A 14,162-nucleotide genomic window follows, 5' to 3' on the forward strand; every position below is an offset into this window, starting at 1 on the left:
TTCAGCGCGATGAGCATGCAGCCTAAGAGATATTACTGTACCTGAAAGGGATTTCTGAGGGATAAGATGCAGGGGGCAATACTTCCACTAATCTGTGAAACAAGGCAAGCAGGGAGGTGAATGAAACAGACAACAAACTGCCAACTGGAATCAACCTCTGAATCCAGAACCATGAACACGTTTCTTTGTGCTCCAAAGACATTTAGATTATCTTGAAATCAGTTATATGAATCATGAATCAGTTATATATATTTAATCTAAAGGTAAAATAATTTTACTCTAATATGTACCTGTGATCTGATTATAAATGCCATTATGATTTGTTTTACTGTGAGGCCTATATCTGAAATAACTACACAGTTAAATCAATGATTAAGCGTAATTTTCATAAACAAAGCCACAGGATCAAAGTTTATTCTCCCAGCATGCCATTTTCCCATCAAGACAAAGGAGGCTCAGTCAGCCCCAGACTCATTGTTCATGTCCTGTTCTGGGCAGGTGGAGGCTCTACAGTCTCTTTTCACATGAGATTTCCTTAATGGAATGTCTTTATTGACTGTGGAAATAAAATGATGTCCAATCCTTCAACATGTGATTACATTTTATTAGAAAAGAGTACTCTGTGTTCCCCTGTGCCAGTCAGGCATTCCTCTGCAGGGAGTTGACTGGTGCTCTTCTGGAACCAAACATCTGTGCTTCTCACAGCTCTGTTTCATTACTCCACGAAACACTAAACCCAGAAAATCAGCTTAAACACACTCAGGCATTTATTTTGAAAATCCCCACTGCAAAAACTCAAGGGGTCTTGACTGTGCCGAGAGTGTGAAACTGAACACTTTGGATGTGTTTAACAAATGCTGCCAGGAAGAACAACACACATCTCAGGTCTGGAGAGATTCAGATACATTCCTAATGCAAACTCCGACTCGATGTGATTTTCTCAGTGTCATACAACAGTCACTGTGTTGAGCAAGAAATCTAACCTGCCGCATTTCACCACTGGCTTGTACAGTATGTGTATGCATGTTCAAAATCTTGGCTCTCTAACTCGTTACTAAAGTTATCAAAAAAATGTACTCCTAGATACTCAAGAACAAGGACCTTAAAATTTTACTTCAGAATAATACTTAGTTACTAAATGTACTTAGTTACATTCCATCACTGGTTAAAATTAAATAGGACACACAAAGTTTGAAGATTTAAGACACAATTTTAAAGCGACAAAAGCACAAATAGTTTTGAATCCTTTTCCAAGGCATGTGAGGAAGTACATTGTGGAATGACCTACCTGTCGTAATTAGGGAGTGCCCCACATATCCGATGTTTAAAACTCATTTCAAACAATGGCTTCAAGAAAACCAGAGCTGTGGTCACTTAAATGGCCATGTGGTGCATGCATTCTGTTCATTGTATATCTGTGTATTGTTACTGTTTTTGTGACCTGCCGAGGGGCTACAGATGTAAATTAGCATTCTTGCTAAACTCAGCATGTATACATTGTGTATTTTTATACTGATATTCATGAACTTGCTGTCCCTATCAAATAAACAAATAAAAAATGTTTCCCCCTTTTTTCACAAATACTTTGTGTCAGTTTCTTTTGGTCTAATTGACTGTCAGGCAGTAGGTAAACAGCAATATCAGCGCTGAGACGATGAATTTACTGCCAAGTTTCCTACAACAAAATCAGATTAACTCAGCAAATCCAGTCAGTTCATATATCATCCCATCATTTTTGGTAGCAGTAGGTCTTCCTTCAAATTTGTTGACAGGGGCAGGACCCTGGACAGTTACTGCATCCCTGGAGGTCCCAGTATCAGCACCTTGGACAGAGGTGTTGACACAATTTGGTTCAGAATGATAAAAATGATCAGGAAGACAATGTGCTAATGTAGAACAATGTAGGTTCCCAACTGCGAGTGCTTGCATCTCATTTAGAAACATCTCACCTTACACATTTTCGAGGTGCCTGATTGAGCAGACACATCATTTCTTGCCTCCAGTTACCAACACTGATAGTTTTTTAGGTTAAATTCAAATTATGCTATGCTGTCACCAACCCTTGATGATGGTTAATGGGCACTTGTGAGGAGAAGCATCTCTTCAGTCAGATGAGCTCAGTATGATGGTGTGATTAACTCCACATGCTGCAAATTCCATAAAAATCCAAATTATTTTTGCTGTGCCATTTAACTGAACATACTAAGTGGCAACAGAAAAGGACAGAGCCTGCTGCCAGTGTTTGGGAGGTGTTGACCACATGGAAAAGGTCAGAAACAAAGAGAGTGGTGGCTTGCACACTTTATAGTCCAGAGGAGAAAATTACCTTGTGTCCAACATTACAACCACAAGCTCGTTAGGGAACCTTGCAGATAAATGCTCTATGTACAGACCAAACAGGCTATAAGGAGCGCCAGGAGAACAACCAGTGTCAGGACATAGTTCAACACACAAAATGAAACAAAAATCTAAGTTAAAAAAACACATTGCAGCTACAGTCACTGAGGAAAATCACAATATGTTCATGAGCAAAGGACATAGTGTTTTGAAAACATGTATGCAGCACCACTCTCAGCATGTCATATTAACAACTCTTTCTGAGTTTTAAAAAATGAATTCATTTTATCAACATTTAATCATGTGATGCAGGGAAGCAGATGTACAAGCATGAAAACACTACTGAAAATAAAGAACTGTATACTCTTTTCTCTCAGGCTGGAGTGCCGCCAGTTACTCAGAGCTTTATGTTAACCAACACATGTCCAGCGGGAGCACTGAGGAAAGGCCAGGTGCAAAACAAAGACTCCTTCAGTCCACAGAGGTTATACCATATCTATATCTATATATCTATATATATATATATCAATATTTATTCCTGTGGACTTAATTATCGAAGTTCAAGTGACGAACTCTTGAAACCGAAGACACTTGGCTGTATTAACCATTTTATTGTTTGTTTTTATCAGTTTTTGTGTAGTAATAAACTAAAAGATAACTTAGTACCATAAACAATAAATAGAAAAAACGATAAATATAAGTGGTCTGTTGTGAATGTGTGACTGGCTCCCACTGATGTTAGATTCAAGGCCTGAATTATCAGTCCAGCACTGCCGCCCGTTTGAATGAAATGGTTACATCATGACTAAAAGTGTGCAATGCATTCTCTTGTCAATGTTAAATATTTGTGTACTCTTGCAAATGTGAAAAATCTCAAGCAGTTAACTTGTATTTTGATACTGATGACAGAATGACTACAAATGTCTTACAAACCACACATACTAATAATTCAGGGTGCAACAAACTGATGGACTGTTTCTGATTCTGACAGAAATTGGTTGTTTAAATCTTAAATTTATTTCACAAATATTTACAAAACATTTACACATTACCACTGATGTCTTCAAAGTTGAGTATGAAAAATCATGATGGCACGTAGTAGAAAAGCATTTATAAATATCCAATTTGAGAGTTTGACTTAGAAAAGTACCACGAGGGTTTCCACAACAAATCATGTCCCTGTAACTGAAGGTTTCTTGGATGGTTGAAGGTATTCAATGTTCTTGTCTCCTGAAGCATTGTTCTCTATTGATCTAGGGTGCCTACAGAGAAAATAGTAAGTAGAATTAGTACAAACTGTTTGAAAAAAGTAAATACAAAAGTCTCAAATACATGCATCTGCATGAGCATGCTGTATGTTACATCTTTGTTAATCTTATATTACACATGTGGGACTTATTCAACCTGGTATTGGTAAACATGATTATATTATGTATACATTAAATAACTATAAAGACTTTAAAGGATAAGTTCATCCAAAAATAAAAATACTCAAGAGCTTGACAGCAAAACAGTGTTGCAGCATTCACCTAAAAACCCTGAAGTAGATGGGGTCTCATTTTAAAAAAAAAAAGGCTCCTTACAGCTCATTCAGCAGGACCTAAGTCTCCTGAAGCCCACAGATCCCAAATGGATTTAAAAAGACATTATTTACACCCCTTTTAAAGTCAAAATCTTCACTGCAGCTGCTAACCTAAAAAAGTTAGCATGAAGTGGGTGCACAAGCTCAACTGTGTGATGAGGGTGTAAATAACGTCTTTGCAACTCAATTTGGGATCTCGGGGCTTCCACAGACTTGGACTAAAAAAAAGCCCCCATCTACTTAAATTGTTTAGGAAAATTATGGGTTTTTTTTTCTGTGAAGCTCTAGAAATGTGTTGTGGACAATGAAACTTCACCCGTCCTACTATCAGCATCGGTGTGAGTAGATAATGACTAAATTTCCATTTTTAGGTGATCTTATCTTTAAATTTGAGAATTTCTAATGTCCTGGTAAGACTTACCTTCAAGAAATGCGAATTCATCTATGGCCTCTATTGCGTTGTCTGAAGAAGAAAGAAAGAAGACAGATGGGAGATATAGAGGTCAATGCTGAGAAGTGAGAAGTAATTTATATTTTCTTACAATCTGGCCACCATCAATGCACATTCATTCCTTTACAGCACATACCCAAGTCTTTTCTTTGCAAAGTTTTCCTCTTCCCTTGCTGGGCATACACCAGCGCATCTTTGGCAATCATCTCAACAAACAACTCCTGGAAGAAAGAAATGCAATTGATATTCTGATATTCAAAAATGAAATACATTCAGAGACAAGACAGTAATAAGGAATAATATTTACCAGACCTGAAGGAACCTGATTTAAGTTTCCAGTAGGCTCAAACATGGTGCCTTTAATGTCAGTTGTATAAGACAAACTGCTGCTGTATTTGATATTAACAATGACCACATTATTACATGTTTTACACACAACTCTCCTGTAATTTTCCACATTTATCATATTTTACTGAGATGAATCTCACTGAATAGATAGATTAGTGTTACATTGTGAAAGCATAGCGGGTAGCGTTAAGGATTCCTGTGTTGTTGCAGGATCTCCTTCGTGTGTTTTTTTTTTACCGTAGCTTTAGCGATGATGAACACAGACTCCTGGCTGGCGAGTGACACGTCTGGGTCGGTCTTCATGAGCGCCTTGATGCGGGCCAGCGGGAGTTTGGACAGCCGGCTGTGGGTCGCGGCGGCGGCGGGGCCTGTCTGCTGCTGGGTGCTCTCCTCCTCCGCCTCGGCCCCGCGGCTCTCCTCTTCGCTCCCACACCGGTCTGGGTCGTGCTCCGTTGGGGTGACAGGTGTAGCCACTGTGGCTGCCATTCTCTGCTTTTTTTTTTTTACACAAACGTTATTTCCAAAAAACACACAAATCACTACGGGTTTCTAGCTACATGTCGCACATGACAACAACATTAGCAGCAGCGCGCCAGCATGTGCTTCCGGGCTCTCAGTGAGGCGCCTGTGCTGATTCGTCAGCAACGCTGCCTGAAGTCCCGCCTCTTCCTCTCCCGCCAACTAATCTTTGTCGCTGATTGGACAGATTGAGAACCGGGATCCGGCTATTGGCTAGTTAAATACCAATCAACGAACGTTGCCTTGGACGACAACAATATTGAGGAGATGTTGGTGAAGAAGTCAGTAACATGTGAGTGATATTTAACTTACTTTGGGAACGATACGTTGGGAGATGAATATTTATCATCTTTATGTCATACACAGAAAATAACATGGATAAAATCCAACTTTACTCACTTTCTTAAATCTTTTTTGGCCACTTGGGGGCAGTGAAAACAAGCTGTGTAAACATAACACGGCCATGTTTTCAGCTAGTAAAGATTGATTCACAAACTCCTAGCAAAGGTGCTTATTAAGCCTTCACATTTAGAAGATATGGAGCCACATTAGCATTCATTTTGAGTCATATTCCTGGTCACCCAAAGATTGTGAGTTCGATATCACTGAAATCAGTTGGACTGCACAAAACCAAAACAATGTGCTGAAATAGGCTAAAATGCTGCATAGAGCTGAGGGGAATTTCAGACTCACTATATGAGAAATACTTTCATACACATTTGATCCATTCTTAATATAAAGTTTTGCTTGTTGTAGTTTTAATGTTATTCAGCTATATTCCCACTCTTTTGTTAAAATTGGAAAATAAAGTAGCAGCAAAGACCTGAACAATTTGTGAGTGAGATCATCTGATTACCTCTTATTTTTAATGCTTCCAGCTCCTCCAACATATTAATGTTTTTCTACTGAATATAACAACTCCCTGAATGTACCTTATACTTGTTAATATGTGTGATGTTTCAGTAATTTATTGATATTTGTAATTTTACTGTATTCTGTATTCATGATTGTTTTCATGAGCCGTTTCTGTAATAAAAAAAAAAATACAAAGAGATGTAAGTCAAAAGATGCAATCAATAAGGTGCCAAATGTTTAAGAAAGTATAAATAATTTGTGGTCTTTCATGTCAGTAAAATTTGATATCGCTGTCTGAAATAGCCTAATTAATTTACTGGACAAATGGCACAGTTGCAACTCAAAAACACAATAGCTTTAAAGCAGTATTACTCACCAGTTATTCAGGAGGTAGCATTTCCTCTATCGTTTGAGTCTATGAGAGATAACACAATGAGCAGGCCACTAATACACTGCATTAATCGGATTATGAGGCGTTTTATCCTCCTCTTAGACTCCTTTCAGTTCAGTTACAGTCAGGTGTTGCAGCCTGAGGGACAGACATGAAGGACCCACATCTCCCAGGTAAATTTATTTATTTGTTTCAAAAAATTCCTGTCTCCAGAAAGGGCTGTAATTTATTTTTATTTTATTTTTTTCGAGTAAGACACTCTTCATTAAGACTTTGTAAGCTGCAATTGATCTCTTCAAGTCATGAGCAAACACTTTTGCTTGTGTTTGTCCTCCAGCACAACACAGGCTTTGTCTCTTCAGCTCTTTTATTCATCAGTAAAGTTGATTATTTTAAACTCTATTAATGACTTACCATTCTTCATGGAAGGGTTGGTAGCTCATTAGAAAGTGAAAAACCTGTATTAGCATTAATTTCTGGTTTACAGATATTAACTGCATTGCCGGCAATAAAAGGTTGTTTTCTGAACATGGCAACTGCAGACTTCTTTATATTAAGGGCTGCTAACAAATCTGTAAGTGTTTAGTAAAAGATTTTTATGAATAATCAATACAGCCAATTTATACTGCTTATAAAACCTTTATAAAGGTTGTCTTTAGCCTTAATTTTATTGGTCTATTTAAACTGCAAAATGGCTGTGTGGCTACTCAACTCACATCCATGTTTAACTCTAATATGTTCATAGAAATGCAACAACAAAGTTGTATGCAGAACAAATGCAGAGGTTTTGAAGATTCTGTAAGAAATTATAATAATTATAATTGCCATATTGAATTTGTTTTATTGGCAAGGCAATTTTATTTAGATATTCAGCAAATTCAAAGTGTTTTATGTTAAAATACATCCAGCAACAAGTGACATGTACAGAATACAATACATACACCACCAATAAAATGCAGCAGTAAGAAGAGGAAACAGAAAAAATAACTCTTATATCATTCATTTCATATTGACCAGACCCCCTTATACAGTATCTAAAAGAAGCAAGTAATCCTAGCCAAACTCAAGTCGACTAGACCCACTAATACTTTTTCTAAAAGCAGAAAGTAATCCCAGACACTCTGAGAGCTGAGCTGACTACAGGCTAAATTTATCCCACAAGGACCAGGACGAGACAGAGTTTCACTGTTACAAAAGTTAAATCACTTATTGTTATATTGACGATTGGCTACTTTATCAAACTCAGTAACCATTTCTTCACATGCAGTAATTGGTAGATATGTCCTCTGTAAGACACCCAGACTGAGTTCAAGGCCTGACGGATGAACAATCTGACATCTGACCCTAATGCTCATTCCTCTTTATGTAATGCTGAAACCTTTATAAACAGTTTCCTGTGAAAACAAAAGAAGAAGGACGCAAGGTTTACACCAAAGGAAAGTCAATATAATGTTTGGCCAGTTATGAAGCGAAATGTGCTGAGACATGAGGACTGTGTGTACTGTGATTAAGACTTGCATTCCCAGAACAGAAGAAAACAGGAAAGGTCGACACATCCTGCTTTTGTCTTTTAATAAAAATGAAACCGGTATATTGAAAATGATTTAACGCGATCCAACATACAGTATATCAACACCTGTGAATCTAATAAGAGGCTAGTCACAACAATGATGGCACAAAGGTGTTAATATGACACAATCAGTTATTATTTGCTTCCTTCTCATAAAAGACATGCCAACTTTAAACTGAACACAAACTAAGATGCAGGTTAGTTCAGGTTGTTATAAAAGAGGCCAGACGTTTTAACGCATGCAGGACAAAGTTAGTTAACATGAAGGCCAATCTCATTACCAGTGTCCTATGCATAGATCAGCCACACGACTTCTGGACATCGGCTTGTGTTAGACTTCCATGATCCCATCCAAAAATACCATAAGAGAGTATCCTCCAACAGAAGTAGTGTTAGCAGTGCTAGTTAGTGGATTAAAGGGTCCACATACTGGGAGCTGCCTCTGCAAAGAAACCCACATCTCTACACTGTCCTCAAACCTTTTCTTGTTATTTAAAAATGTCCTTTTTTTCTAGCCATCACATCGCGCCTCTGGCCAAAGCAGAAAGGGAACAAAAAATCGAAAGATGAGCCTCCAAAGGTGGAAAAGACAGCCAAACCTCCGACCCCTGCTGCTGTATGTGCCATCCCGCAGCTGACTGAAGCAGAGAGGATGAATCAGTCTCCATTTGAGAGGGTCGTCTATGACATGGCTCACAACGAGAAGATTGTCAACGACCTGATGCTCGGCAGGAGAGTCGGCTTCTACGAGCTGCGTGGAGAGGTCGGGCAGGGAAATTTCTCAACAGTCAGGTTGGGCATCCATGCCTTAACGAAAGGTCAGAAATCAAGAGTTATTGATGTTTTATCACATGAATTCGTTCATTTTTCATGTTTATCCAGTTGAATATTTACTCAACCATTGTATAAACCATTTAAGGCTCCAAAAGATCTGCTTATTTTGTTACAGAATTGTTTATTAAAAAAAAAAATGGAAGAAAAAAGAGCACAAATAGTTACCTGAAAAAAGAGAGAGGATGATTTAACACAATGTTGGCAAAAATTGTGTTGGGTGCTCTTGGAAAATGGGAGAAAAGAAGGATTTCAGAGACAATCCAGTCACTCCAAAAAAGAAAATATCAATAAATGACTAAGGAAACATTTAAAAGCCTTTATCGTCATGGCTAAATTATTAAAAGGCCAATCATTCAAAAAAATATCTACCTGTTAGGGCCTCTGTGGATGCCTCAACGTCACCTAAACTAATGCAGTCTTTTTCAAAGTAAACTGCAAAGAGTTACCTTTCAGAAGAGACCAGGATCAGGAATGTGGTTTAAGAACAATAGGGCTGCAACTAATGATAATTTTCATTTGTTGATTATTGTCTCGATTAGTTGTTTGTAAAATAGTAAAAAATTGTCTTGTTTTGTTCATAATTCAAAGATATCCTATTTACTGTCATAGAGGAGTAAAGAAACCAGAAATGTTCACATTTAAGAAGCAGTTTTCTGTAAAAGAAATTATCAAAATAGTTGCTGATTAATTTCATAGTTGTTTTTAATCGATTAATTGTTGCAGCTCTTACAGTAGCCATGTTATACTTTCAGTTTGTCGATCGGTATTGTGCACAAAAACCAGGGGTTGCATGTTAATTTAAGCTTAATGAATATTTTATCAAAGATGATGTGCATTCCCTTCTGTCCAGTGTTGGCAGTCTCACTTTATCCTTTTCTGTTTTGTAAACAGTTTGACTTTGGGGGGGATATTGAACATGATAATATTAAGGGTTTGTGAATAATGTAGACTGATCCCCTGAATAAGCTTTTCTGATCACCACAGTATTTTCTGACCCCTGCAGTGCATTTATTTACTGTTGAAAATCACACTTGTGTATGTGTGTGCAGGTTGATCTGTTGGGGGTTCTTGGTTATTGGCCACATTTTTGTCATACCTTAAAATAATGCTGCAACAATCTTCCAATTAAATTAGACGCCAGAAATGCATTCCCCCAGCAATGGCGTTCATCCTCCTGTTTTCTCATGTGTTTAAATCTCTTAAGTACGTCTCCATCCTCATTCTGACCCTTCACCTTGTTAGACCCTCTCTAAGTCCATCACTAACATCTAAGCCTCCCCTCCTCTTCTGTCTCAGAGAGAGTAGCTGTAAAAATCGTGGACAAGCTGCGTCTGGATAAGAAGAGCCAGCCGATGACCTCCTCAGAGATCAACTGCATGGAGAAGCTTTGCCATCCCAACATAGTGCGACTTTACGAGGTGTTCGAGACCAGCAGGAAGCTGTATCTGGTGATGGAGTACGGCAGCGGTGGAGACCTCTTCTCCCGAATCACCACCAGGGGGAAGCTGAACGACCTGGAAACCAAGCTGGTCTTCGCACAAGTCATCTCTGCAGTTAAACACATGGTGAGCTGCAGAGTCAGAATCAGTCATCATCTCCTGCACCACACTGTGCTCAGTCAGTGACTCATATCCATGGATGTTTGAGGTATTCATTAATCATATTCAAAATTCATTAGAGCTGAATTTAGAAATAATTTTTTAGTCTGTAAATGTTTTCACCACTTTCATTTGAAGTGGAACTGACTCTTTTTTTCATAGTGGGGAGGAGAAGGCTGACAGGAAATGAAGGAAGATAAAATGCAACAACAGCTTCTCAGTCAGCCTTAAATCCCTAGACCACCAGATTGACCTATAATTGGGGAAGTCAGAATAAAAAATGTTAAGCTTGCCTGTTTCCTGTGTGAGGATAAGATTACTGCTGCAAATAAACATTTTACAGCATTGAAAAACAAAACCAACTCAAATTCAGTTTTCTGTGTGTCAATAATAATATGTAATGATCAGCGGTGAAAGTAGTACACAGATCCTTTACTTAAGTAAAACTATGTGAAAAAATACAATGTGAAAATCTTAATCTTAATTTAACTCACATTGCAAAAAAAAAGTCCCTCCTGACAGATATGTTATTACCCCCACCAAGAAGGTTGTTTTTACCTGTCTGTTTGTTTGTCGGCAGGATTATACAAAAACTAAACAACGGATTTAAAAGAAACTTGGACGTAGGATTCTTAGCTCAGAATAGACCCGATTAACTTCTGGTGCTGATCCGGATAAAAGGCAGATTGAGGAATTTTTTCCTCACTTTCTTTAACATTGCGAGATAGGGAGGTTTTCGCCATTTTCGTTTATTTCTCAGGGAATAATGCATGGATCCTGATGAATAGGTGGCCGTTAGATCCTAGAGCTGGTGAGCTTAAATTATGGTGAAGCAGTTATGGGTGGTTTAAAATTCTGAGCGCTACAGGGCTATTGAGTTTGATAATGGATTAGGCTTGATTCAGTTCAAGCAACGTTACGTTGAAATTGGCATTATGTTGCTTTAAAGGGGACTGCTAGGCCTTGGTGGAGGTATATGCTCAACTAGTTTTTTTATTCTGATGCATTAATGTGGAAGCAAACATTTTACTGATGTAGCTCGCTGAGGTGGAGCGAGTTTTATCTAATTCATCCACTAATAGTTTAGTCCAGTGGTCCCTAACCTGGGGGTAGGGCCCCTCCAAAGAGTCACAAGATAAATATGAAGGATTTAGAGTCATTTTGTTCTTGACTTTTCGCTTTTGTGGTGAAATATTGAATCATTTTAGAATTATTTAAGTGAAACCATCTGAGAAGTTTAGAGGGAAAGTCTCTCTTTAGTGAAACAAGTCATAGACATCTGAATCATGGTACAGGGCCCCAACTAACACTTGGAAGTTTTCTTGGAAGGAGTCACAAGCCGAGAAGGCTGTAAATCGCTGGTTTAATCCTTAACAGCCCATTTTATTTTATAATCTTACAGTATGTGGGCGCTGTACGTTTGCTGCCCTCTGCTCCTCTGGGATGGGTTAATTAAATGCAGAACCCCTGCTGACATTCTCCCCATTCTTTGTTATTATTTCAGCACGACAACAACATCGTCCACAGAGACCTGAAGGCGGAGAACATCTTCTACACCACCAGTTATTGCATTAAGGTTGGAGATTTTGGTTTCAGCACAGTGAGTGCCCCTAATGAGCTCCTGACCAGCTTCTGTGGCTCACCACCTTACGCTGCTCCTGAACTGTTTAAGGACAAAGGTTATATTGGGCACTACTCAGACACCTGGGCTTTAGGTATCCTTTTGTACTTCATGGTGACAGCCACTATGCCCTTTCATGGGGACAACCTGGGGAGGCTGAAGCGCTGCATCCTTCAGGGGGCCTACAGCATCCCGGCTTACGTGCCCGATCCATGCCAATTTGTCATTAAGGGAATGCTGCGGCCTGTGCCTGCCGATCGCTCCACTCTCACACAGATTACAGACAGTTCCTGGCTGAAGGGGATCGAGTACCCTCGTCCGTTTACCTTGTTGCCCCTGTCCCCGGCCCACTTTGCAAAGGACAACCAAGCTCTGTGTGTGGAGGAGCAGGAAGTGAAGGCTTTGCTGTCAGATCTGGGTATTGTGACAGTTCATTTCCAAAACAATCCCTGCTTAGACTGTAGGAGCCCACTGACGGGAACATACCGGATCATTCTCCATCGGGTCCAGAAGAGGAGGTCAGTGGAGGCTGTCGGTTATTCAGCGCTCCACCCTGATGAGTATGGGAGTCCAAAGCAGTGGTCTGTAGCATCTGTGGCTAAACACACCCCTTCAGCTGTCTGTGCTGTACTGTAATGAGAAATAACTGGACTGGCTTCAGTTGTGGCTTCATCACATACACATGTGCCCTTTTGCTCGCTGACACTCCTTCAATCACATCAAGCTCCTTTAATCTCTGAGGCGTTAGGTTACATGTTGGAGGGTTTTCAAGTTGTGCAATACTGAGCTGACATGGCAGACACATGGAGGTCTCTCTGTCCCTCAGTGTAAGTCAATTACAGCTTTCAGAACAGACTAGGCCATCTCTCTTAAGTAATTAGCTATGACTGTTCTCTGTTCTGAACACGTCATCCACCTCAAGCTTACTCACGCAAAACATCCATCAATTACCGTATGCCTATCAGCATTGTCAAATCCCTCTTAGTCAGTGCATAAATCTATTGAACTAATCCCAGGTCACATGGTCGTCCTAATAAGGGAGACACTGAGGACAAGCAGGGTCCGACACAGATGAAACCTGAGACTATGGAAAATAAAAACGTGTCCTCGGAAAAAATTAAGACCACATGAGGCCAGAAGAATCAACAAAAGTTAAAACCAGCTGCAGCTGTTTTAGTTTATTTATTTTTTTTAGTTGTTTTTTTTTGTGCATTTTAAACGCAAAACCTGATGCCTAAAATGCCTTCATTTAATTTAGATATTTATTTAAATTTTTTGTAAATATAATGCACATTTAATGATTGTCAGAAAGGCGCACACAGATGTTGTGTGTTATGTTTTGCACAATTTGAATTCCATTTTTCAAAAATATCTGTGATAAAGGTGCAGTATGTAAGAATTTTAGCAAAAACCATTCAAAAATTAAAGCTGCTGTAAGCGTACTTGTTTAAGCTAACTTCCTAACTTCTGCAGTTAGCAATCACCTCCCTCCTCTCTACGTCACCACATGAACGTGCAGCAGTAATCACCAGACATAGCAGCAAACAGGAGGATCCTGCTCTCTGTGTGTTCACGAGCAGACAGGACGGCCTCTTTATGGAGTTCTCTGTCCTGATTGGACAAAGTGGACAGGGATACCAGAAATGTTCTTTTGTCTTTTACTGCATGAGCAGGGGGAGGAGAGACATGGGTTACTGACATGTCGAACACTATTAACACTATTTACGGAATAAAAAGCTATTTAACACTTATTTAGATTAAAAAAACGGAATGAAGAAAAAACATTTCTGACGTTATGACATCTATATATTGTGTTGCAGAAATATCTGCTGAAGTTAGCATGCTAACCAGATAGCAACAGCTCGATCCGTGTTATAAACACCAACAGCCCCCTGGTGCTCCAAGCTCCCAGTTTGGACCACTAGATGCACGGCTAATTGGGCTAACTAGCTAATGGCAGCCACAAATAGCAACAATTAGTGGTTACTTAATGTTTTTAAAGTATGAATTCAACAAGTGGCCAATTCTTACATATTGCACCTCTAAGTATTGCACT

At 39.1% G+C, this 14,162-nt stretch overlaps 2 protein-coding genes across 2 annotated transcripts; one reads left to right on the plus strand and one right to left on the minus strand.

The window, feature by feature from the left end:
- Positions 1-3,331: 3,331 nt before the first annotated feature.
- On the minus strand, positions 3,332-5,335 carry pole4 (polymerase (DNA-directed), epsilon 4, accessory subunit). The gene is made up of 4 exons (XM_073476816.1): positions 4,956-5,335; positions 4,507-4,591; positions 4,341-4,382; positions 3,332-3,599 (listed from the first exon to the last, which is right to left on the minus strand). The coding sequence occupies exons 1-4, from the start codon at positions 5,202-5,204 to the stop codon at positions 3,583-3,585; spliced, it is 393 nt and encodes a 130-aa protein (XP_073332917.1). The 5' UTR covers positions 5,205-5,335; the 3' UTR covers positions 3,332-3,582.
- Positions 5,336-6,634: 1,299 nt separating this feature from the next.
- Positions 6,635-12,942, plus strand: LOC141004921 (serine/threonine-protein kinase NIM1). The gene is made up of 4 exons (XM_073476630.1): positions 6,635-6,656; positions 8,569-8,871; positions 10,184-10,452; positions 11,990-12,942. The coding sequence occupies exons 1-4, from the start codon at positions 6,635-6,637 to the stop codon at positions 12,740-12,742; spliced, it is 1,347 nt and encodes a 448-aa protein (XP_073332731.1). The 3' UTR covers positions 12,743-12,942.
- Positions 12,943-14,162: the final 1,220 nt, after the last annotated feature.

The sequence above is a fragment of the Pagrus major genome, chromosome 11, assembly GCF_040436345.1.
Source record: "Pagrus major chromosome 11, Pma_NU_1.0".
NCBI lineage: Eukaryota > Metazoa > Chordata > Actinopteri > Spariformes > Sparidae > Pagrus > Pagrus major.

Excerpts from the sequence above, each read along its gene's own strand:
- pole4 (XM_073476816.1), bottom strand. The coding sequence starts at position 5,204 with ATGGCAGCCACAGTGGCTACACCTGTCACCCCAACGGAGCACGACCCA. Across the intron at positions 4,592-4,955 it reads TCATCATCGCTAAAGCTACG|GAGTTGTTTGTTGAGATGAT; the intron begins GTAAAAAAAAAA and ends TCTTTCTTCCAG. Across the intron at positions 4,383-4,506 it reads TTTGCAAAGAAAAGACTTGG|ACAACGCAATAGAGGCCATA; the intron begins GTATGTGCTGTA and ends TTTCTTCTTCAG.
- LOC141004921 (XM_073476630.1), top strand. The coding sequence starts at position 6,635 with ATGAAGGACCCACATCTCCCAG. Across the intron at positions 8,872-10,183 it reads CATCCATGCCTTAACGAAAG|AGAGAGTAGCTGTAAAAATC; the intron begins GTCAGAAATCAA and ends CTTCTGTCTCAG. Across the intron at positions 10,453-11,989 it reads TCTCTGCAGTTAAACACATG|CACGACAACAACATCGTCCA; the intron begins GTGAGCTGCAGA and ends TTATTATTTCAG.